The 24,820-nt window shown below is 42.2% G+C and overlaps 1 protein-coding gene across 1 annotated transcript in view; it reads left to right on the top strand.

Moving 5' to 3' along the window:
- EGFL6 (EGF like domain multiple 6) overlaps positions 1-24,820 on the top strand; it is a 50,413-nt gene that overhangs the window by 5,779 nt on the left and 19,814 nt on the right. Inside the window, exons 2-6 of the mRNA XM_016119469.2 lie at positions 11,038-11,150; positions 16,208-16,300; positions 19,401-19,520; positions 21,626-21,745; positions 23,118-23,252. Of these exons, the coding sequence (XP_015974955.2) occupies positions 11,038-11,150; positions 16,208-16,300; positions 19,401-19,520; positions 21,626-21,745; positions 23,118-23,252 (581 nt within the window). The remainder of the gene's footprint in view (positions 1-11,037; positions 11,151-16,207; positions 16,301-19,400; positions 19,521-21,625; positions 21,746-23,117; positions 23,253-24,820) is intronic.

Genomic DNA, 24,820 nt, shown 5'->3' on the forward strand with positions numbered 1-24,820 from the left:
GTACTTTACATCCCTGTGACTATTTCATAGCTGCCAATTTGTACTCCTTAATCCCTTCACCTTTTTACACTCAGCCGCTCAACCACCTTCCCATCTGGCAAGCATCAGTTTGTTAGAGTCCACATATAAGAGATCATATGGTATTTGTCCTCTGTCTGACTTATTTCACTTAACATAATAACTTCCAGGCCTGTCCATGTTGTTGCAAATAGTAAGATTTCATTCTTTTTATGGCTGAGTAATATTCCATTGTATATATGTACCACGTCTTCTTTATCCTGTCGTCTGTCGGGGTACACTTAGGTTGCTTCCATAGCTTGGCTATTGTAAATAATGCTGCAATAAATATAGGGGCGCATATATATTTTCGAATTAGTGTTTTGGATTCCTTTGGATACATACCAGAAGTGGAATTGCTGAGTCATAAGGTAGTTTTATTTTCGATCTTTCGAAAGAAGGAATATCAAAGGATTTGGGGGCATATTTTAAAACCAACACACCGCACATGCCGATTTTCTTTCTCCCACACTGATTGCTCCTTCCTTCTCAACCTCTTTTGCTAGCCTCCGCTTCCACAGGGAACAGTCTCTGACCCTATATTCTTCCTTATCTATAGCCTCTCCAGTTGACCTTTATGGTCCTAGTGCTTTCAATGCATCTAGATGTAGGTAAATTCAAAATGCAAATATCCAGCCCCAGGCTCTCTCTGCTGCATTCTTGACCTATCCATTAGGATGTCTCCCTGAGCTTAAGACATCTAAAACTGAATTCTTGATCAGTTGTCCAGAACTCGCTTCGCCCGCTGCCTCGCCTCTTCTCCCTATCCCAGAAGGAACAGCATCCAAACTGGCTCAAGCCAAAAACCTCAGCATCATTCCTGACGACTTCCTCTTCTTTCCCACTTCTATTCCATCTGACACTAAGTCCTGTTATGGATCATGTCTCAAGCCTGTCTGCCTTCCCTTCTGCCTCTACCACCCAACCACATCACCATCATGTTTCACCTGAACCCCTACAATGGCTCCCCTTTGTTTCTTCATTTTATATCGTTCTCCCGCACGTTCACTATGAATGAATGAATGAATGGAATGGAAAGTAAATGTAGCCATATTGATAACACTGGCTTTTTTTGACTACTTTCCCCTATCGATGTTCCCTTCACCTCATAAATAAAACCACTTGCACTCAAATCCTTGTCTCATGGTCTGCTTCAGGGAGGAACACGATCTAACACAGTCCTCATCCCCAGTTTTCGCCAATAAGTCCTGAGCTTGGAAGATAAGTGAGAGAAATAGAGGAAGCAATGAAAAGTTCTGAATTTTGCTAACTTTAGCCCTACCACTCCTGGCATGGGAAATTTGAAGATACATCAATATTCGGTGGGACCCGAGAGCTTGGTAACCTATACAACCAGGAAGGTGAGATGCTTCGAGGGTATCCCTAGACCTGTTGGACTTGGACTGTGTATCTTGAAGATGGATGAGAACCCAGAATTAATCTTAACTGGTTAGGTACAATGGACTTGTGATACTGGGAGCTATTGATTAAAACAATACAAAAATCAAAAACGAAAAAAACCCCTCATAGTTGGACCTTGTTATCCCAATTTAGAAAAAAAATAAATTACTTCATTTGTTTGGCAACATTTAAACGGATTTAAATATCAGTTAAAGAAGTTTAAATATCAGTTAAAGAAGTTTCAACTTCTCAGTTCGTCTTGGAGAATATCATGAAGTTTCCTGGAACCTGACCGTAAGCAAGCATACTAAGAATTCTGGCACAGTATATTTTTGCAAAATATAAGGAATCCCATGAAGAAATACTACACTACTTCCACAATCCCGGGAATATTTTTAAATTAACTTCAGCTGTGGAGATGGTGATCTTCTGATTAATTTGATCTCAATGTAGACAGCAAGCTGTATCATGCATTAAAGAAACTGGGCAATTCAGCATTTAAGCTCAGACTCCACAGCTCAAGGACTCCTTTCCACAGAGACTCGCTCACCTACATTAATACTTTCCTGCCTCCGGACTGAGCTTCCTGGGCCTTCTATGTGCCAGACATTGTTTAAGAAGAGAGATATGAGTAAGTGAGTGAGAGTGAGCAGCCTGGCCTCCCAAGGTGGCAGATTGTTTCAGTCCAAGATCAGGAATTCCCTTTCTAGGTTCATAAACTCCTTTTGATTGATGACCCCAAGTTTATCAGGTTCTATGGGGTCGGGTCAATCCAGCCAAATATATAAAAGCTCATTATACTCAGGCATCTATTAAATTCTGATGATTGATACTGTGCCTTAACCATGCATCTTTGATATCCCAGCATGCAGTGGTCGTATTTTGCACATTTAAATTACATACTCCACTAAGTATGAAACTAAATGCAATTCATATTGATAGCTTTGCGAGATTTTTTTGTATGAATGGATTCACATATAAGGAAAAAATCATGTGTCCTGGACTTTAGGAAAGGAAATGGTTCTCGAAATACCACTGTGTTGATCAGAGTAGGCTAACTTCTGCATCATTCCATTGGCCAAAATGAGTCACGTGGCCCCACCTAACTGGCAGGCTGGCTAGGAAGCAGTAGCATAGCTTTGTGCCCAGAGACACAGAAATGGATTTGATGAGCATTTAACTCTCTCTTCCACACTCATTAAATTGCAACATGTGAAATTATGGATATTTGGCCATTTTTAACTTAAAAAATGGCAGTTTCATATAGTTTAGCCGAATAGTTATGCCCCTTATCCAGAATACTCACAACCAGATAGTAAAGTAAACGAATAATTGCATTAGTGATGGGAAAGTTGGTCAGTGGGGATGGAGTCAGAGCAAAGGTAGAAGGCGAGGCTGCTGGGAAAGTAATCTGAGGCATTTGCTAACATTATCATGGAATATCATGCAAGAACTATGTAGAAACTAAAAATTAAAGCTTTGTTAGCAATTTTTAAAAGATTTTATAAGCTACTGTGCTTTGCTATTGTCAATATCATGCTGGCCTGTGCTGGATTCTTTTCTTCCCCTCGATAATATTGTTTCAACTTAAACAGAAACATTTAATAACTAATTTTCTTTTTATGCATAATTTTAAATAGCTGTACATGTGCATTAAAAAAAACGGGCAAGCATAGAATGGAGCTGGATTTTTGATGTAATAAATCAATTTCCTGTGGCATCTATAAGTCAGCAAGTAATTATTAGCAATTCTATCCACTAGTAACTTACCACTTGAATTTTCCATGTCCATGATCAGATGTGGAATTGGATGATCAAACCAATAAAATCCCATCGTGACTGTGTCTTCGAAGCTCTCAAAACTCGGTGAACACATGAAGGCACCGCATTAATTAAAAGGCACGTTGCTTACATGGTTCTTTTGATAGCTTTTCCTTCAGTGTTGTTTCGAGCTGGAGGCCGAACTGGTGTTTTCTGATTTGTGTACTTGCCCAAACATCAGAATCCATTTATACTTCCTGATCATGAATTGATTCCTAACTGTTATTTTCATTTTTTAAACAGATGTGAGTAAGGCTAGATTTAATAACAAATTTCTGATATCTTCTAACAGAGCTGGAGGATGGATCCGTGACTGGGGAAGGCATTCCTTACAGTGAATAAGAAACCTTACTTTATTGACAAGTTTGTCATGGCCCAAGTGTTAGTCATTAACGTTTTGGAGCGTTTTACAGTGATGCTTTGGACCATGTCAAAAATGATGACTTGGGAGAAATTCATACACCTCAGATTTCTCATTTTTACCTTTTCACCTACAGGCGAGCATATGAAAGCAATAAAACTCAAGAAAGAGGATGTCTCTGGAGAGTAGTGGTAATGTGGAAAGAGTATATGAATTTCATCGTCTGGTAACTTTCTCCTGTTAGTTAACCCCAGGCAGTATTCTGCATAATCAAAAGTAATTGACTTTGACCAGTACGTATTAAATGGGTTTGGCCACCTGTGCTAGGGACCCTGGGCCCTTTCACCAAAGTTTCTAATTAGACTTTTTGAAAAATCATATTTCAACAAATTTCCATCAGTTTGGGGTGATTTCACATCTAACAGTTTTACTGATCTCGTTTGAGCTTATTAAGTTCACCATAGTTCTATGGAGGCTGTTTTGTGTTTTGTAAAACCCTTGATATTTCCAACTGCTTGAAATCCTCCCTTAACTCTCCAGAGCTTTCAGGGCGGACAGAATGTTTCCTGTGGACTCAGGCTTTTTCTTTCAGGACCCTGCTTATCTCCCTGTTCCTTTTCCATCCCACTATCCTCTCTGCTCCCCTGCTCCAAACAGGGGAGCTTTCTGTGCTTGGGTTTACAAGACACAGACTCACGGCATTAGTGGCTCCATCATTGGCAGGGGCCTGGGACATCTTCCCCACTAAACAGACCTGGGTAAGTTATACTAGTCACCAGAATTCGTGTCAGGCCCCATTTCCTTGAGAAAACCCCTCACCCACCCACACCAACCTAACAACTCCAATATCTTCCCCTAGTTCCTGAGATCTTATCCCTTTGGTGGGAGTCATCATGTTGGAGGATAATTATCTGTTTACTTACCCATCTTCAGCCATAGACTACAAGTTCTTTGTGGGCAGGGGCTGTCCTCATATACCTCAAGAGTCTCAGTGCCTAGTACAGTGCCTGACATGTGTAGGTACCTAATACATTTTGGGTGAACAAATGGATAGATGGATAAATGAAGTGTAGCAGAGGAAAAATTATTTTCCCTCTACCTTCCAGGTTCTTGACTCAGATGCCTCTACCCCCAATAAAAGAGAGATTGGCAGGAGAAAAACAATCGGAAGTTTAATAACATGTATCCCCACTGTATACATGGGAGAGACCCAGGAAAGCTGAGTAACTCCCCGAAATGGCCCAAGCTAAATGTCTCCAGCTAAAGATACAGATGTGGCGGGTGGAGGAGGGGGAGCCAGTTTGGGGAGGTGATCAGGCAAAGCACTGTAAACAAGAGTAAGATTGTTATGCAAATTTAAGTCCTGCCTTCGCCATTGATGAGAGTTTCTAGAGACTTAAAGTCATTCCTCTTTCAGGTACAAAGAGGGAGGCACCCTTACAAATGGAGATGCCCCCTAGAAGTGTAAATGTTACAAAAATATTACAAAAGGGTAAGTTCTACTCAGTTTTTAGAGCTTCTCTTCTGTCTGCTGTCAATAATCAGCCCAAAGAGGCACACTTTGGAGTGGCAAATTCTGCTCTCCTTTAATAGTTCTTTGAAGTGTTCCCCTCTGACTTCTAATACCAGTGAAAAGTCACCAGTCGTTCTTGGCCTTAGTTTCTTCATGTGTAAAATGATGGGTTAGAACTGGATGCTATCTATGGTTACTTTCCTTAACGTGAAATTCTACGACAGTCTCCCCTCACAGTGAAAATTGATTCCGATTTACGTTAAAAAGTAAAAAACCATGGAAACTGGCAGCCATGGGACCTCCAACACCTGGGGTGGGGGGGGGGAGTGTAATTGACCAAGGGCCCCAACCACTCTACCCTCGGAAACCCATCTTCACGTTTGAGCGCTTCCCATAGGCTGCTTTTGGCCAAGCGAGTCAGGGATACTATGGCAGGACCTTTTGTGGGAAATATTGCTCCCCTCCGAAGGTAGACTTTGGCTCTTAGGCTCCCTCCCCTTCAGCTTGGCCAGAACGTCCACTGCACAGCAGCCCTGGGTGCTCACTCCCAACCTCCTTTCCCCATCTCCTTCAGGATCAGACTTACGGGGGACCCAATGGCTCTCCCAACCTTGCCCGTTTTCTCTCACAGGTGTTTCCCCTAATAAAATCCTTGCATGTTTAAGAATTCCATCTTGACTTCTGCTTCTCCGAGGACTCAGACTAACACAGAAACCTAGTTCGAACTGTAATGCAGTTAACTGATTATGAGTCAATGGCAATTTTCAACTTTATAGCTCATTCAACACATTTAATAATAATATTAATCCTAGTACTAGTGAAAGTAATCAATTAGGGAATGTTTTCTATGTTAGTCACTGTTCCAAGCACTTACATATGTTAAATAATTTAATTATCACAAAACCCATTGTCCCAACCACCATATTATACAACCTCTTGACATCAGAGCTGATCCGGCTCTTTCTAGAAACACTCTGCATTTGGCTTTCCTGACACCGTACTAACCTGGTATTCCTTTTATGTTTCTGAGCATCACCCAGGTCTCTTTTTTTGGACCTTCCTCCTCCTTGACTCACCTCTCACGTGCTAACTTCCTTGAGGCTCTTCTCTAAGCCTTCCTTTCCATACACTACATCTGTTCCCATAGATTCAGTGACCAACTACGTGCAGATGTCTCCCAAATCTCCTCCTGCTTCCTGGACTTCTTGCCCAAATATCCAACTTCCTACTCAACATCTCTCCTTGGTTGTCTGTCTGATGAGCCCTCAAAATCAGCATGTCCCACAAAGAGCTTGTCATTTACTCTATTCTCTAACGTGTTCCTCCCTCCATATTCCTCATTCCGGAAATGCAATACTGCTGTCTCCCTGCTAATACATTCCCCTCACCCTCCACATCCAATTCTCCAGAATAAGATCTCCATGATGGCAGAGATCTTAGGTCCCTCTTGGTTGCTGCTGAACCTTTGGAGACTAACCCAGTTCCTGATACATTGCAGATACTCAATAAACGCTTGTTGGGCGAATGAATGACACTAATTCATTACCAAGTCTTTTGTATCTACCTTGATTCCATCCATGTCTCCCCATCTCCTCTGCTACTGCTCCAGTCCAAGCCACCAAAATCTTTCTTCTGAGCCAACTGCTTTCATTCTGCCTCCTTCCAGTCCATTTTCCAGACTTGTCATGATAATATTTTTCTAAAGGGAGATCTTCTCAAATAACCTCCCTCCTAAAACCCTGCAGTGCTGCCCTATTGTGATTAGGATATGAAGTCCCATAGCCCTAACTTGACTCACGAGATCCTCCATGATGTAGCCTCTGCCCACCTTTTGAGGCTCATCTTCCTCCCTTTGTTCAATCCTCTGGTCTTCTGTCTGTTCCCCAAGCACAAGCATGGTGTCTCTTACCTGTTAGCCTGCACTCATTCTGTTACCTCTGCCTGTAATAACCTGTCCTTCATTCTATATGGTTGACCCCTATTCATCTTCAGTCTCATTTAAAGTTTGCACCCTCAGAGAGAACATCTGGATCCCTTTGAACAGATTAAATTTCTTTGCTTTAAGCTTCTATAGCCAACTGAATATGTTTAGTATATCTCTTACCTTCACCTTCTTGTCTAAAAGCTCATTACCAGGGACTCCAACTGCCACATTTATCTTTGTATCCCCACTACCTAGCACAGTGCTCCATATATCAACGCCCTACTGAGGATTAAGCTGGGATTTTTTGGCATCAGGAAATAGGTAAGATCCTTCTTACTGCAGTTGGTAAATGCACTGATTGCAAACCTACAGTCAAGAAGTTGGCAGGTCATCTCCAAGGTTTTGTTGATAGGTTGAAATTAATTAAATGAATCCCACATTCCTTATAAAAATGTGGAATTAAAGTCCCATAGGCAGAATTTCTCCCATAGCTTTCCTGTTTATCATGGTTTCTCTTGCAACTCATATTATGTCACCTCCCCTGTGACACCTTCATTCGCTTTCCCAGGCAAATTTAGTTCCTCCCACCACTCTGCTCCCCAAACACCAGCTCTGTGTTGTTAAAGGAAGAAGGAACACGTGGGCACGTCATCGAGGTTTATTACAGGCATGTATGGTCAGGAAACAGGCTCGTCGAGGACCTAGGTGGGAGAGAGTTTTGCAACATGAGGTAAAGTTACATTACCTTATACACCAAGGTGTAGGGATAGCTGTTTTTACTAATTTCAATCTTTGCATTCAAATCTGAAAGACACCAAGACAAGTAACCCAATTATAAATGGGCAAAGGACCAAAATAGACCTTTCTCCAAAGAAGGTCTACAAACAGGCAATAAACACATGAAAAGATGCTCAACATCCTTAGCCAATAGGGGAATGCAAATCAGAACCACAGTGAGATATCACTTCTCGCCCACTAGAATGGCTGCAATTAAAAAATTGACAATAACAAGTGTCGATAAGAATGTAGAGAAATTGGAACCTTCATACATCTCTGGTGAAAATGATGTCGCCATCTTGGAAAACAGTTTAGCAGTTCTTCAAAAGTTAAACATATAGTTATTATATGGCCCAGCAGTTCTACTCCTAGGTATAACCCCAAGAAAAATAGAAACATGTGTCTACACAAAAACTTGTACACGGTGGTTCGTAGCAACAGAATTCATAATAACCAGAAAGTGGAAACAATCAAATGTCCATCAACTAATAAATGGATAAGCAAAATGTAGTCTGTCCACAGAATGGAATATGATTCTGCAATAGAAAGGAAGTAGTGGTACATGCCACGGTGTGCATCAACATTAGAAACGTGCTCAGCGAAAGAAGCCAGACACAAAAGGACCACACAGTGTAAGATTACATCTATGCAAAATGTCGGACTAGGCAAATGCAGAGACAAAAAGTAGATTCGTGGTAGCCAGGGGATGGAGGGAGAGGAGACGCAGACTAACCGCTACCAAATATGAGGTTTCTCTTTGGAGTGATGGAAATGTTCTGGAATTAGATAGTGATGATGGTTGCATAACACGGTGAATATACTAAAACCCGCAGAAGTGTACACTTTTAAATGGTTATAGCTCAATGTTTAAAATGCTAAAGAATGATTCTTGAGTATATCGTTGCGTTTGGACTTGCACTTATTTACTCAACGTACTTCATGTTCAGTATCCGTGGTTTCTTGTTTGGGCGTTGTTAGTTACGTGCAGACTGGATCAAGAATATTCCTTGTAGAATTGTTAGTAAGGTCCACATTAGATTAAGACAGATGGCTGCATTATTTCTCAGTCACAACTCTTTCTGAGACCATCGCGATGCTACTTATTGTGCTGCTCTATGCTGTAATGTATCTGTTGACAGTAGACTGTAAAGAGAGCAAAGATCGTGTCATTTTTATCACTGTACGGAATATATAGCAAGCGCTCGATCAATGTTTCACTGTAATACAGTGGTACTTAACAGGGGACAGTTTTGCCCCCCAGGGAACATTTGGCAATGTCTAAAGACATTTTTGGCTGATATAACTAGAAGGGTGGGTGCTACTGTCTGTAGGTACAGCCCAGAGATGCTGCTAAATATCCTACAATGCACAGGAAAGCCTCTAACAACAAAGATTTATCTGGTAAAAATGTCAGTCGTGTAGAGCAACGGTCCACAACCTTTGTGGCACCAGGGACCGGCGCTCCTATGAGAATCTAATGCCTGATGGTCCGAGGCGGGGCTGAGGCGGTGATGCCAGCGCTGGGGGGCGGCTGCAGATCCAGATGAAGCTTCACTCTCTTGCCCGCTGCTCACCTCCTGCTGTGTGGCCCAGTTCCTGACAGGACATGAATTGGTACCGGTCTGCGGCCCGGGGATTGGAGACCCCCGATGTAGTGGTTGTAGAGAATTCAAAAATCCAATCAGAGGTTGAGAGAATAACTCATAAATCCCCAAAATTAATTCCCTTAGAGGATGAAAGAATGTCCCTTTCAAGAAAAAGTAAATAAAATCATCCTAACATTTGGTGTTCTTGGTTAATGAAATGTCACGGACCATGTCTTTGATGTTCATAACTGAATAACCAAGTTGGCGGGAGGGGCAGACCACGAGGGAAAACTGCAAGGCTGTTTAACCTCCCGACCTTGACTAAGATGTTATTAACTTGCACAAACTTCAGTCCTGCAGCAGGAGGCACGTGGTAAAATGCGCATTCCTTGTCTGTCAAAGAGCACAGGAAACATTTTACAGTGTATTTAATATGCATGTGAACACAACCCCAGCCCTCCATAGGATATACAACTCAAGTCTTTTCCTCCAGAATCTGGTAGCAGCTGCGTCCCATACTTGGCCGGTAAGTAGGTAAACATGCCGTAAGCTTCACTCATGGCCCAGCATAGTCAGGGGAACATGGTTGCAGGGCTGGATATTGGGGTGAGCAAGCTACATACAGTCCACTGGCTGAGGCTGAGTGGCCCTCTGTTTTCACAGGGCTCATGAGCGAAGAATGCTTTCTACCTTTTTAAATGGTTTAAGCTAAATCGAAAGAAGAATAGCATCACATGACACATGAAAAGTATATTCAGTTCAAATTTCAGTCTCTATAAAAAGGATTTTCTTGAACACAGCCATGCCCATCTGCAACTATTGCCTGTGGCTGCTTCTGCAAATGGACAGAGACTGTATGGGCTACAAAGCATAAAATATTTACCACCTGACTCTTTCTGAAAAAAGTTTGACAACTCTGGCTCCACAGTTAGAGAGTTCAGCAAATTGTGATTCTAGGTGGCAGTGAGAAATGAGAAGGCGCCCTGGGCTGGAGTCCCCGTCTCCAGCTCTGCGGGGGAAGGGGCGGGCTCCCCTTCATTGGATTGGAGCTTCCTCATCTGTAGCATGGGATGGCTTCGCTGAAGGATGTCTAGACTCGTTCCAGCTCTTACCTGACTATAGTTCGTTCACCGGTTCCCAGGTGGCCACTGGGGTGAAGTGCAATGCTCTCTTTCGGGACAAAGCCACAGGGCCAGGGAGTCACATTACCACACTCAGCACTGGAACAGACGCAGACCTGGAATGGCCTCAGTGTCTGTACAGAACACAATTCAAAACTGGCGCTCTACAAGGTTCAGGAACATAAAGTTTTGGCCACTTTCATGTGCGTTTATTTTATAAAGTCTATAACCCGATTCTTTTTAACACTGGGAGAAGAAGGAAATGGATGACATTAATTGTTGGAAAAGGCTGGCATGAAATGGGAGTACAGACCGGCCACCCAAAATTCAGATTTTCAAGGTCGAATTTAGTGTTTATGGCAGGCTTGTTGAAATTAACCAGGTCATGCCATCTCTGCTGCACATTTAGTAGCAGGGAAGGGTCTCTGTTGCCCTTTCTGTTTTCTCACTTCTGACATGTGGCTCTTTCTCCACAGTCCAAGCGATCACGGGTTGTCGGCACCAGCACTCCAGCCTGGAGTCTGTCGCTATGGAAGCAAAATGGCCTGCTGCTATGGCTGGAGAAGAAGCAGCAACGGAGTCTGCGAAGGTAATTTTGTAAAAACTCAGACCACTGTATGCTCAAGAACCAGGCCAGGCACTTTCGGGTTTTATCTGTGACACCATAAGCTGTCACCAAAGCCAGTGGGTTTCCCAGCAGAGGGACATGGACAACTACCAACATCTGGGTTACCTATGAGACGTCTTTCCTTCCAAGACATCACCGACCAGCACCCTAGACGTGATGCGTTTTATGTTTCTTGTTTTTTCTTTTTTTGACCTGATTCGTTTTAGGAGACTTACCTTGCCACTTATGTCTGTTGCTGTCTTAGCGAGTGTGACTATATCGTTCGTTACCGTTTCTGTTTTAATCTGGAGAAACCGAGTTGGGCAAAAATATAGGCCAAGAAATACCTCCTTCCAGTGATAATTTTTTCCAACTGATTTCTAATAAAATACATTTTTTAATTTAGTCACAAACATGAAAGTAAGCCATTTACTTTATAATTTGATTATAATTCGAAAGTCTGTTGTGCCAATTTCTGGATGGTTTCAAGGGATGCATGCATATATGCAAAGATTTTAAGTATTTTTTGGATTCTTTTGTGCAAATATCACACTAAGGACTCACACTTTGCCTTGGAGATCGTTTCTCAGACCATGTGTCAGGGACTCAGAGAGTCCTTTGATAATTTCAGGAGGGTTGGGGAGGACAGGGAGTTGGGTAGAGTTTTGTGGTATTTCGTTTTTTATATGACTTTCTTTAATTACCAACACTCACAGTGTAGACGAATCAAATCCACATTTAGTTCTCCTGACTGACTGTCAGAGATGGGACACACTCCTTCAGCGTAAGAATCTGGTCTCACTGCTCCTGTGTCCCTAGGTCACATATATCTGAACCTCAATATTTTATCTGTTAAATGGGATAAATACACGACGGCATGTCCCATACACTTTAGGCACTGGTGTGCATCACATTAGATCCTAAACCGTAAAGCACAAAAATATCAGCTATTGTTAAGAATAACAATGCAACCTTCTTTTTTGCTGGTCTGTCCCTGCCCCAAACTTCTCTTCTGTCTGTTTCAATAATATCTGGATAGCCCGCAGGTAAGGGCAGAACTTGATAATATGCAAAATCTATGAAACATTGGAGGACACTGATATAGCTACTGCATGCTCAATATTATACAAACCGTCTACTGTCACAGTTTCCTTGTGACAAGATCACGGGAGCGTGAAGATACTTGGAAAAAGATCAACATTACCCACCTAGATAAAGCAAGTTACACATCCCCGTAGGATCTTGTCAATTGGAAGGGTAGCTTTTCTCACTGGTAGTGTCATGATCAAGGGTATTGTCTTGAGAACTAAAATGATGTGGGTGACCTTGGGCAAGGGTAGGTAAACTCACCGAGGCTCCATTCCCTCCTCTGCGACATGGAGAGGATAATATCTACTTTAGAGGGTAAGAGGGGTAAGTGTTAGGGGTCCCGGCACACATAGGAAATACCTCATAAAGTCCCCTTGATTCAGAAAGGCCCAGTAACTCTCCTCACAGACTTCCGACAGAGCACCAGATGATGGCGGAAGTAAGTGCTGGGGGAAGTAAGTGTTGCTTTATTCTTTTTCTAGACACAACATAACACATCTTTTTTTGAAGTCAGTGAGGTGGAAAGGGGCAAAAGCCACGTGGGATGCATGATTTGGAAACTCTGTTACAGTCACACGAACCTCAGCACCTACTGCCATAAAACTTGCACGTCTCTGGTGAATAAATGAGGGTGAACTTGCTTCCGGAAGGGCTATTCTGTAACTAGATCCGAGCAGTTTGGCCGGTAATCATGCAGACAGTCACATTCTCAATGCTTTTGTGGACGATATAATGCCATAGGCATGAAAGAATTTAAAGTGAGGTGTTAAGAGAGCAAATGCAGAGGGTTCAAGCAAAGTGCTCACTGTGCATGTTTGGCGAGCCGAAGGGCTTATTAGCACCCCGACTGCGCAGGTCAAATGTTCTGGTTAATACTATGATTTTTATATCTAAAATCTGTGTCGTGTTTTATCCAATTTGCATGATCTTTCTCGATGGCAAAGTCATATACCCCTGGAAGCACCAAACAGCCGGGTGGTTAGTCCCCTTGCCAGGTCTCTGATTCCTAAGCCACAGTGTAGGCCGCATGGAGGGGACAAGAATGCATGTCAACCTGCCTGAACAAGCTGAGTCAGACCCCAGCCTGTGAGGCCTCAGTCTACCCAGGCCTTCACCACTGTCTGTCTATTCCCCCTTTGTCCCTCCAAGGCCTTGCCTCGCTGCCAGAGCTTTCTAGATCTTGGCCTCTGCCCAGCCTAAATATACTTCCCAGTCAGGGTCTGCCCAACTCAGTGTCATTAACCTTCAAATGTATGTCACTGCGCTAAGTAGGATAAAGAGTTGTCTGTAAATGAATCATTAATGAAAAGCTGCAGATGGAGGAGTTCCAGGGAGAACTGAGCAAGACAAGAGAGCTTTACTTTCTCCAAAGCACATTTGAATCTCAGGCCATTTTAGACACACTGAATGTCCCTGTGCTGTGGATTGGCTGTTCAAATTTCAGATCCAAAGTGACTGTAAATTGAAAATATCTTTCTGGAGCTTTAACCTTAGAGCAGCAAGGACACTGTTCACCATTTCTGCTGTATTCTGTTTGGCATTTATCCTGGGCCTTCCTTCCATGTTGAAAATAACTTCCTAGGGAGCAATCAGAGGTCTTCAGGGCTTAAAAAAATACAAGATTTATTTTTCTAACATCTGAACTTCAAGCTGAATCTCCAAGCACGTATCCATAACAAAATAGACACTGGAAATCAAATTCTGTGTCTTTTTTCCTCCAAGAGTGGAAAGCATTTTTTCCCACTAACTTCTCACTTATGATTTATTCAGAGTCGCAAAATGTTTCCCTATTAAAAGTTCTACACCTATTACTTTATTGACTGTTCAAAATTGTTTGAGTATATAGCATGTTCACAAACCCTATTAAATGCAGCAGGAAAAACAAAGAGGAACGTTGAAGCCTCTGTTCTGAAAGCATTTAGAATCAAGTAGTAGTAGATGGAAGCCAGATATGTGTCTGATTATTTAATAAGCTGGACACTGGTCAGTTTCACAGGTGAAGCCCGCCCGAAGCTTCGTGGTGCTCTCTAAGCTGAGTGGAAGTTCACACGTGGCTGGAGAAATCTGTGAAGGCTTCTGGGAAGGGGGGCTATGCAAAGTAGTCCCTAAAGGATCTGGAGGGTAGTAACCATTGCAGGGAGGGGGCAGGGTACCCAAGGTGGGGTAACAATGGATAGGAAGAGGCAGAAAGCAAAGGGTAGACCTAGAGAATGGCAGACCATCTACTTTGACCACAGCGTTGCTTACATGTAGGGAACAGAATAAACTAAGACTGCAAAAGAAGATGGAGGCCAGATCATGTTTGTGATGCTTGTACCTTATTCGAGAAGCAATAAAGATTATTTGATGACTTCTATATAAGGCATGGCATGATCAGAACTATGCTTTTGGAATATTGGTTTAGTGTCGTGTCTGACTGCAGATTTTCTAGGATCAGAGCCTGCGAAAGGGATTTGTGTACAAATATTCTGTTGAGGGACGCTTTCAGGAGAAATCTGTAAGGGCATGAAGGACCTGGCCAAGGATGTGGCTTCAGGTGAAGGCTAGCTTCAGCCTGATGTCACTGGGAGCTCTGGGGTGTTCATTGCACCAGAGTTTGTCCTGCCCAGAAACCAGGCTGTCAGTCACAGGCAGTGTTGGAGGAAGAGCAAGGGAGAAGGGGTGTGGTGTAACCTGCCAATATCTGTGGGCAAAGTGGTTCCCATTACCTAGATAAATATTTGTTCAATGAATGAACTGTTGGTAGGAACAGGGGTAGGATGTGGTAACTGATTGGTTTGGGGACAAGAAAAAATAGAGATGTCTGAGATATTGATTCCAGATAACTGTGAGACGAATGGTGACATTAATAAAAACTAGGGTTGAATGGGAAGATGCCGGGATCTTTAGGAATAGGCTTGCTCAGAGGTGGACCTACTATGAGTCAGAGAACCAATGGGCAGAGAAGTGAGCAGCATTCCAGGGCAATTGCTGAGTCTTTCTTTCATACCACGGCCATTTCTTGAGCTCTTGCTGGTTCCAAAACCTGCTGATGGCCCTTGATTCCCTACACGCCTTCCCTTGTCTCTCTCATTCAATATTTTTTTCTCTTTCTCCCCTTCTTTTCTTTGGGTTTTCCCATTTTCCTTTTTTTCTAGTACTTTTTCTCCCTATCTCCTCCCTATCAGCTGGATGCAAATTTCCCATCATCTTTGACTATTTTTTTCTTGCCCCCAACCCAATCAGTTAAACATCCTCTGTTTTCTCCCGCCACTTGATTCAGCAAACAAACATTTATTGAGTGCCTAATTTGTGTGTCGGGTGTCTGGATACAGAAGTGAATAAAATGGAAAAGCAAATCCTGCCTTTGTCACGCCATTGTCTTCCTCACAATGCTTTTTCTTCCCATCCTTAGGGCTAGACGTAGCAAGCCTCACCATTTCCAATCTGTGAGTTATTCACTTCTCCTGAAAACATACAGCTTTCAAAAGATGTTGATCATTCAAAAGAAAAATAGAGAAAATATGGAAGAGAAAAAAGAGGCAAGTGACAGAAAGAAGAACAGGGCTCTTAATTTGCACTTACCCCAGGAGTCTCTTCTGACTTGCACATTATACTTCTTTTATTAACTCTTCTGTGTTTACGTGCAAAACTGGTTGGCCGTGGTCTGGGAGGCTTTATTTTTCTTTGAAGGCCACTGGAGGTGTGGCAGGGCTAAATAATATTAAAATAAACTTGCACTCGTTGAGGTGGAAGCCATGATGGTGGGGTATGATCTAGTTTACAAGCAAAACACTTTCCAGTATCTTAAAGGTGAGAACAGTTTGGAGAGGAAGCAGATCGTCCTTTTTTGTGTCCCCATGGATTTCTCTGTCATACAGAAGGTGGCTGGCTGAGTTTGACATGCATGCATTTCACTGTGCTAACTACTCCTGTTCTATTATCTTCAAAATACCTTTTCTTTTTTACAGCAACGTGTGAACCTGGATGCAAGTTTGGGGAGTGTGTGGGACCAAACAAATGTAGATGCTTCCCAGGATACACCGGGAAAACCTGCAGTCAAGGTCAGTGAAACAGACCAGGGTCCTAGTACAAACCTACCTTCCGGAAGCATTTCAATCATTGCAGCGGGGTTCGTGACACAATATGGTGCTCAGGATGTCATAGACTTTAGCTCGAAACTTCAAATGAAAGCGGTTTCAGAACTAAAATTTTCAATCTCTGCTGGAGAGATGTAGAAGTCTTTCTGATATTTTCTGTCAAGATGCCAGATAACAGATCTTTCTTTTCTCTAAACGAATATTTTATTGTGTTTTTAAGCTACCGAAGTAATGTATGTTTTCCACTCTAAAAATCCAACAGTGCAATAGGATATAAACTAACAAGTGAGAATGTCCACCCCCATGCTTACTCCAGCCAGTAAAGTCTGTCCTGGACCCTCTGCAGGGCTCAGCATTTCTGGTGGGCGTCTTCTCCTGTCAATGCAGACAGAGCTACCGCACATTTTTCAAGATTGTGTCCTAATCTGTAGTGTGAATGCTTTTATCATTTATGTAAAAAATACTTTATTTAACCACTATCATCTAAGTTGTCTCCAGTTATTTGCCATGGTAAGCAATGCTAAATCAGACATCATTCTATGTATATCCTTGCACCCTGAGTGGGTTTGTTCATAGGATAAATATCTACAGATGGGATTGTTGGGTAGGATGACTTGCATATTTTTATTGTAATGGATGTATTTTAAAAGGCAATTTGTGACTTTTGTCATAGGCTGTTTAGCAGACGATGGTAAAGAGTTTATTGATACTATTGAGAACTGTGGTTCTCAATCTGGGCAGTTTTGACCCCTAGGAAGGGTTTTTAGATTAAAAACAGATTCTTGGTTAGATTTAAACTTCAGATAAACAACAAATAATTTTACAGAGTACACATGTTTCAAATAGCGCATGGGATATGTGTATACTAAAAAAGTATTAGTCATTTACCTGAAATTCAAATTGAACTGAGTATCCTGTTTGCTGAATCTCGGAACCTTACCCAAGGGGACAACTGAAGTTGTTTTGAAGGGGTTACTACTGGCGTCTAGTGGCCAGGGAGTCTGCTAACCATCCTACAGTGCGCAGGGCAGTCTCCAGCAGCGAAGAATGATTTGACTCGAATGTCAATAATGCTGAGATTGAAAACCCCTGGCATGAAGACACCTGTAACAATTAAGAACGTGTTCCCAGTTATTTAATGCAGTTGAGCAAAGAACCGCAAATCAAGTTCAACTGCCATTAAGAAAAGTTGCCATGGTTCTAGAAGGAAGAATGGGGTTGCAGAGAAAGGCAGGCACCCACTCCACTCTGCCATGCCCAGCCCTTGCTGCCCAGCCCAGAGGTTAGCTGTGCACACCAAAACGCCCTTTCTTTGAGCTGCCAGTCCTGCAGCCTCAGAGAAGAGTCTGTGAATCTCTTCTGGCCCACCAACAGCATACAGGCCAGCACCCTAGGGTGCTTCCTAGAACCACGTCCAGCTGCTTGAGAGAGGTGCTTCAAGAATCGTGGTCTCATAAGTGATCATTTAGCTGCATCCCTGATTCGGGGTTTCATACCAGGAAACCTGTTTTTCCAAATGTCTTAGATTCTGTACCAAGACACCTTCTGAGAGATTTGGAATAGAGAAGAAATTTTTCATGCTGGTTGTCAAGTCTCGGTAAAATATTAACATTAAGGGAATGGTCCAGTTGGCTCGAGTTTGGGACTGTCTGTCTCCCACCCGCAGCCTCCCTGGCCCAGGGCACCCTGATCAAAGGCCAGATATATCTGATCATGGCGTCAGGTCTCAGCCCTCCATTGATGTCTTTCCCAAACATGCTTCTTCCAAGAGACCAGTGAGTCACCTCTGGGTTAGGGCCAAATAGGAGGGTAATCCTGGATTTCTCAACCTGTTCAGTTGCCTTTTGAAGCGATTAGGATCCATTTGGAAGCTGGTAGGGGATGGGCAATGGAGAAGGGGCTTTCACATGTCCAGCTAGGGTGTTGGAGAAACTCACATGTAAGATCCTTTTTCAGAGGCGAAAGCAGCCACTTCCTTATTTTCAAGGATACACTTTGCCTGCTGCCATGCTGAATTTTTGTCTTATAAGGAACATGCTTGTTTTTTCCTTTGTTTCTCTTCTTTGAGAGGTTTGGACACGAGGCACCCACATGACAGCTTTCCCTCTACCCAAGGCTTCCTTCTGTATCATTTTTCATTTTAATAAAAAAGTTGTTTATTGTTAATATTTAGAAGTTTTTAGAAAACACTAAAAAACACAGAGAAGGAAGTCAGTCTCACAACCTGATTATTAGCATTTAGATCCTAGCCTCCCAGGCTTTTTTTTTTTCTGGGAATTTTTTTATATAAATTTAGTTTGGAGGGGCCTCACAAAATAGCAACTGAGAGGTGGCTGTGCTATCGGCATCTGTCCTAGTTTGCCTGGGATAGCATTAAAGGCAGTATTATCTAAATCGTGTATTTATAACTTTTTACTCAAGCAGTCCACACACAGATTTGTGTATATATCACAAATGTACAGTTCAATGAATTTTCAAAAACACCCATATTCCTGGTATTCAGATCAAGAAACAGAAACTTAACAGCTTACCCCCTCACACTCTCATCTAGTCACTTGTCCCCAAACCCCAACAGCCACAGATTAGTTGTCCCTGTGTTTTAACGTGCATGTTGTATCTAGCTTCTTCCACTCAATATCACGGTCGTGAACTTCATTCACTGTCGCTTGTAGTCTCAGTGTGCTCAGTCTCATTGCTCTGTAGTTTTCCTTCTCGCGAGTATACAGGTCATTTATCCATCCTTCTGTTAGGAGTGTTCTGGTGAGCAATATCCATGTTTCTGTTGGGTAGACACCCAGGAGTGGAATTGCTAGGTCATGGGTGTATCTATATCTAGAGTTAGTAGATACTGCCAGTTTTCCAAAATGGTCGTTCCTGTTTACATTCCCTCCAGCGGCGTAGCTCACTGCGCATCTTTGCCAATCCTTTAATGAATGTCAGAGAAAAAGCGAATCATCACCCCATGTCCACACTCTCACAGGCAGGGTCCGGGGAAGCCAACCCAGTTCCACATCTGTTTCTCGATTCAGTTCACCTTTCTCCATGTTCTAACTGCCTCCTGCAGATGTGAACGAGTGCGGAGTGAAACCACGGCCTTGCCAACACAGGTGTGTGAACACTCATGGGACCTACAAGTGCTTTTGCCTCAGCGGCCACATGCTAATGCCAGATGCCACGTGTGCCAGTAAGTTTCAACAGCCAGGCTCCTCTCAGTCAACCTTTGAGACTCGATGTTCACCATTTGATGCTTGAGCAAAAGTTGACTTGAGTGATCGGAAAAAAAACAACCAAACAAAGTCTAACATCCTCCCAGGCTAAAACACTTTTGCTCCATCTTGAATTGTGATAAAACACAAATAATGTGGAATTCACCGTGCTAACCATCTTAAAGTGTACAATTCAGTGGCTTTTAATACATTCGCGATGTTTTACAACTGTCACCAGTAATTCCAGAATGGCTTCTTCACCCCAAAAAGAAACCTATGCCCATTAGCAGCCACACTCACCCTCCTCCCCATTGCCTCCGGCAACGACCCATCTGCTCTGTCTCTATGGATGTGGCTGTTCTGGACACTTTTTAAATAAAAAGACAAACTAAAGAGAAAAATAAAGTATATATTTATACATATTCAGGGACATATTGAGTTTCTTCAGGAAAATAAGCATGTTGAATAAAATCAGCATATTGTTTTAGGAAGGTAATAAACTTAAATTCTATCTGGACGTGATTCTTCCCATTGACTACCTTTCTCACGCCCCTTGCCCCACACTCAAAGATTAGTGACTCTTGTTGGAAATACATTGCGATTCACATTCCTGAAAAGAAAAGCCCTCCTGTGATAAAGAGAAACCCGTGTGCTGTAGGAGAGTAAAAGTCTATATCCATTCTTTTATTGATAAGGAGGGCTTTTCAGGTTTATGTTGCAGCTGAAAGGTAAACCCATCCTCCCTGCCTCCATCCCATCCTCCTTCCCCTCTCCCCATCTCTCTTTCTTCTGCCCCGCTGCCCACAACGAGCCCGGAGCCTGTGCCTTCTGCCAGTTTCCTGTGGTTGCAGAAGTCTCACGGCCTTTCCAGCCCATCCTGGGCTTTCCCGTGGTTATAAAATCTTGGCTAATGCACAGCTTACTACTCCCCTGGCTCATCCTTGTGCTGTCCGTCCTTGGCGAAGTGCCCCGACCTTACAGGTCATCTAGATTTTTCGTTAGCAAGGAAGCTGTAGAGATAAAGCAGGCATTCTAAGAGTCACTTCTTAAAAAAACCTTACTGTTATAAATTAAACAGAAACCCACAAGAGACAAATCCATAGCTTAACAAGTTGTAAAAGGCGAGCACCCATGTAACCACTACCAAATGGATCTTGGCCAGAACTCCCCTCCCCCGTGGGAACCAACATTCAGGTTTTTATAGTAATCACTTAACATTTTTGAAAAGATATATGCTAATGGATGTTCCTGAAACATTTCTTGAAAGCCTAGTCAGTGCCAAAAAAGATATCTTTCCTCCAGTGGAAAGATAGAATTAGGTAAATTTTGAAAATTAATTCAAAAAGAAGACAACTAACGAGAAGGAAGAATAAACTGGAAATATGAGCATCAGTAGATGTTGTTACATTACCTTGGCCTGTGTATCTAGCCCTGTGCCCTCTTTGTCTATTTTTGACTCATCTGTATATCTCTTTAGCCACAACTGGGTCACATGGCCACTCCTTATTTTTGAAAGGGAAACTGGGAAAAGGATAAGTATCTGGCTTTTCAGCCTCAATGATGAAATGGCAAGAGAAAGGGGGTTCCAGAATGGCTTTTGGGTAGTCAATCAGTTGTATCTGCCACATGTTTTAATACTGGCACCTAAAAGACCAAGCCTCGTGACTCGAATGATTCTCATTGAGGCTAGACATGCACGGAGAGATTTCTAGAATGGATTCTTTTACCCTAATTACTCAGATTGATCACCTACATTAGAAGGTGTGTATCCTATAGAAACCAGCCAGGTGACATAAAGCAGGGATTGGAGGTCATGCAGGAGGAGAGAGAGTTGCAGTCTTTGTGAACCGAGGGGTGCGTGCCCTACCTAAGGACCGTCAAACTCAGTGCGTTGGCCAACAAAACCGACCATGGAGCCACCAAAGCACCACCCTTGCCCAGATTCCATTTGTTCTCAAACAAAGAAGCTTGTCCTGTAATACCATTCCACATGTTACATTTGATGTCCTAGAATTCAGAGGTGGTTTCTCAGTAAGCGCTTTGTATCATCTTGGAAAGGGCTAATCCTTACTTACTTTTTCAGACTCTAGGACGTGTGCCATGACAAACTGCCAATATAGCTGTGAAGACACAAAGGAAGGACCACAGTGTCTATGTCCATCCTCAGGACTCCGCCTGGCCCCAGACGGACGAGTTTGCATTGGTAGAGCAGCAGCCATCACCTCCACTCCCTCTCTTCCCGCGCCTGCTCCCTTGACTGGATTTCTCCTTTTTCATTTGTCACAATCTGCTTGCTGACCAGACATCACAAGCTCCTAAAAGTACAGATTTATGTCCATTTCTGTGACAACGTTTTTACCCACATTTGCTCTAGACACACTTTGGGATGCTAGAAAGAACACGTCTCTATTCTTTTTGGGTTGTCAAATGCCACAGTGAAAAAAGGATAAAAAAATTTTATTTTAGTATATTTACCCTGTGCATTTTACTTTGACCACCAAATTCTATATCCTTACAGTACTGTACTTAATTAAATTATACTAAATATACATAATATTTAGAGCAAGGAGCGCATAGCATTAATAAGAGATGTCAAACCAAATCAGAATGTTGAAAGAGTTCTTAATCTTTTTGATCTAAATAAGGAAATATCAGTATGATTTAATATTCTTATTTCCTTACTGCAGTAGACATATTTTTCAGTCAAGATGCTGGATGTTTATCTTAAACGTACATAACTTTATAAACTGTATTTAGAAAGCTCAGCCAAATAGGTCCTAGATCAGTTAAACACTTTTAAAAAATCATGTAAATTAAAATTTTAGCTCTGCTCTTTGAGAGTAATCAAAGATTTAATTAGAATCACAAGGTTTAGTACTCTGTAGTAAAATAAAGCTTATATGACAAGGCTAATTCCTGCCCAAACTGAATGTAAATTCTCACCCATCTCTTCGATTTGTCTGGTGCTATTTTTATTGGAAGGAGGAAGAAGATGTGCATGAAAAATAATTTTTGTCAGTCCATCACTGACTTATTATTTTAAGAATGCAAAGGAAACAATAAACCAGCATCAACCTGTATGTTTAACCACAGATCCAAAATAACAACATAACATGCATTCAATTTGATATCCAAGAGTGAAAGCGAAGCCTGAGTCTTAATGGTTTGGTAGACATTGCTGTCGGCCCCTCTGATAATGTGACTCTCAATGGTAGAAAAGGAAGGAAGCCTATTATTTGCCAAAGTTGCATCATTCCTTCATAACACTTGACCCACAATTTACATATAAGTGTGTTCTTAGGAAACCACATTTCTGTTATTTGGGTCAGTATTGCAGGACTTAGAGGAGCTTGCTAATAATTCTTTTGTAAAATGAATAATTGTAATTTTCAGGTATTCAGCTTGCTTAAAGTATACCTGTCTGTTTTCAAATTTTGTATGTGCTATACAGTACACATAGCTGGAAAAATATTAATTCACTTAGCAGACATAAAGATTGTGTGCACGTGCATATGTATGTCAGAGCTAGAGCGCTTTTCTTACTGTCTCTGACACCTTCTGGTTCTACATCCTAGATATTGATGAATGCGCCTCTGGTAAAGCCGCCTGCCCCTATAAGCGAAGATGTGTGAACACATTTGGAAGCTACTATTGCAAATGTCATGTTGGTTTCGAACTGAAATACATCAGTGGCCGATATGACTGTATAGGTAAGATCTTGTGGCATCTGTTCCTTTTCCCTCTCCCTACCACCTGTAACCTTTCTCTAGAGATGTTTGAATTCAGTCTATTAGTTGAACAACCTACTGTACTGACTAGTTTAGCAACATGGAAGAAGCTACATTTTTTACATTTCTGGCATTTAGGGAACTCTGATGACCTGAGTTACAGGAAGCCAGTTCTGTAAAGTTTTAAAGAAAGGAAATTCAGTCTATATAGCTCTCTTATAGGAACAAATATCTTGAAATGATTTCTGTGGCCTTTTTTAAAAAATGGTTGGTTTTGTTTTTTAATTTTTGATTTTTTTGTCCAGATGCAAATCTAAAAATGAGAACAATAAAGTAATTTCTATATTTGATAAAAGAAAGAATAACAAGGCCTACTTGATCTCAATCTTGGTGATTTGTTCATAACCGTTGCCATGAGGGTGGCTTTACAAACAGGTGGAGGTAAAGGCACATGCTCTTTCCTCTCTCTTTCAGCCCTGTCATGATTCAAGCTCCACATCCCATCAGATGTCCCCTTTCCAGGGTCACTGAAGCCACTCTGATAAGATTCTGGTATTAGTTAGCTACGTGCCTGACCTTAGTGAAAAAACTATTTTATATCCCTTAGTGAAGGGATCCCAAGTCTCAGTAAGCAAGTGAAGGTGGGTGTTGGGGGGCTCTTGGTACCTTCCCAGTACCCAGACATAACGTGGGACGGGGCTTGTCTTACAGCGAAGGGAAGTTTAGTTTCCCTGTAGACTCCTAGTCACGTAATGTGTAGCAAACATGCACGTGATGTAGAAAGCTAACAAACAGTTGGGGAAAAAGTAGGGTTTCTTTCAACCCTACACTCAGAGCGTCCCAGGACACATCCTGTGTAATTGTGTTGGGGCGATACTCCTGGGTTTTGAACCGTCTTGTGAAGGTCCCACAGCTCTTCTCTCAAATCTTCTCAAACACAAGGGCTGTCCTAGGCAGGCTGGTGAACCCCCTACAGACCCGCCCAGCTCCGTAATCGGTGATGCTGAATCACACAGCACAAGCCTGTTCCGTGATACCTTCAGGGAGGCCCCACAGGACAGAGTACAAAGTCATATGGAGAGCTTCCAAAGGAAACAAATCTTTGTGATTTTAAAAGTGACGGAGATTAGCATCCAAGCTCCCTTTGCGACTAAATTAAAAACAGTAGGCTATTTTGTGTGCATATGTCCACAAAAAGTACAGCTCGGCAGTAGGGTGGAGCAGAGGGCGAATGAGCCTCTCACCTGGGTGGAACTCACAAACTTTCCTAGTCTACACCCAGCAGACAAGCTCAGACTAGCCTGACCCTTACTCCTGGCAGTCTTTGAACAAAATGCCTATGAATTCAGGTGATGTCACTGGTTCTTAACCCATCTTGTCCTTCTTTGCCTAGGAGTTCCAAGTCCTTCCATGTATAGAATTTCTTTTCCAATATTGTGATTTAGTTCTAAATTAGGCTGGTAAAAAAGTTAAGAAAATAACCTAAGCATCTTATAGATTTCAGCAATATTGATCATCAGATAAAATGGCCATGGGAGAAGTGAGCTGCA

This window comes from Rousettus aegyptiacus, unplaced genomic scaffold, assembly GCF_014176215.1.
Source record: "Rousettus aegyptiacus isolate mRouAeg1 unplaced genomic scaffold, mRouAeg1.p scaffold_m13_p_9, whole genome shotgun sequence".
Classification (NCBI taxonomy): domain Eukaryota; kingdom Metazoa; phylum Chordata; class Mammalia; order Chiroptera; family Pteropodidae; genus Rousettus; species Rousettus aegyptiacus.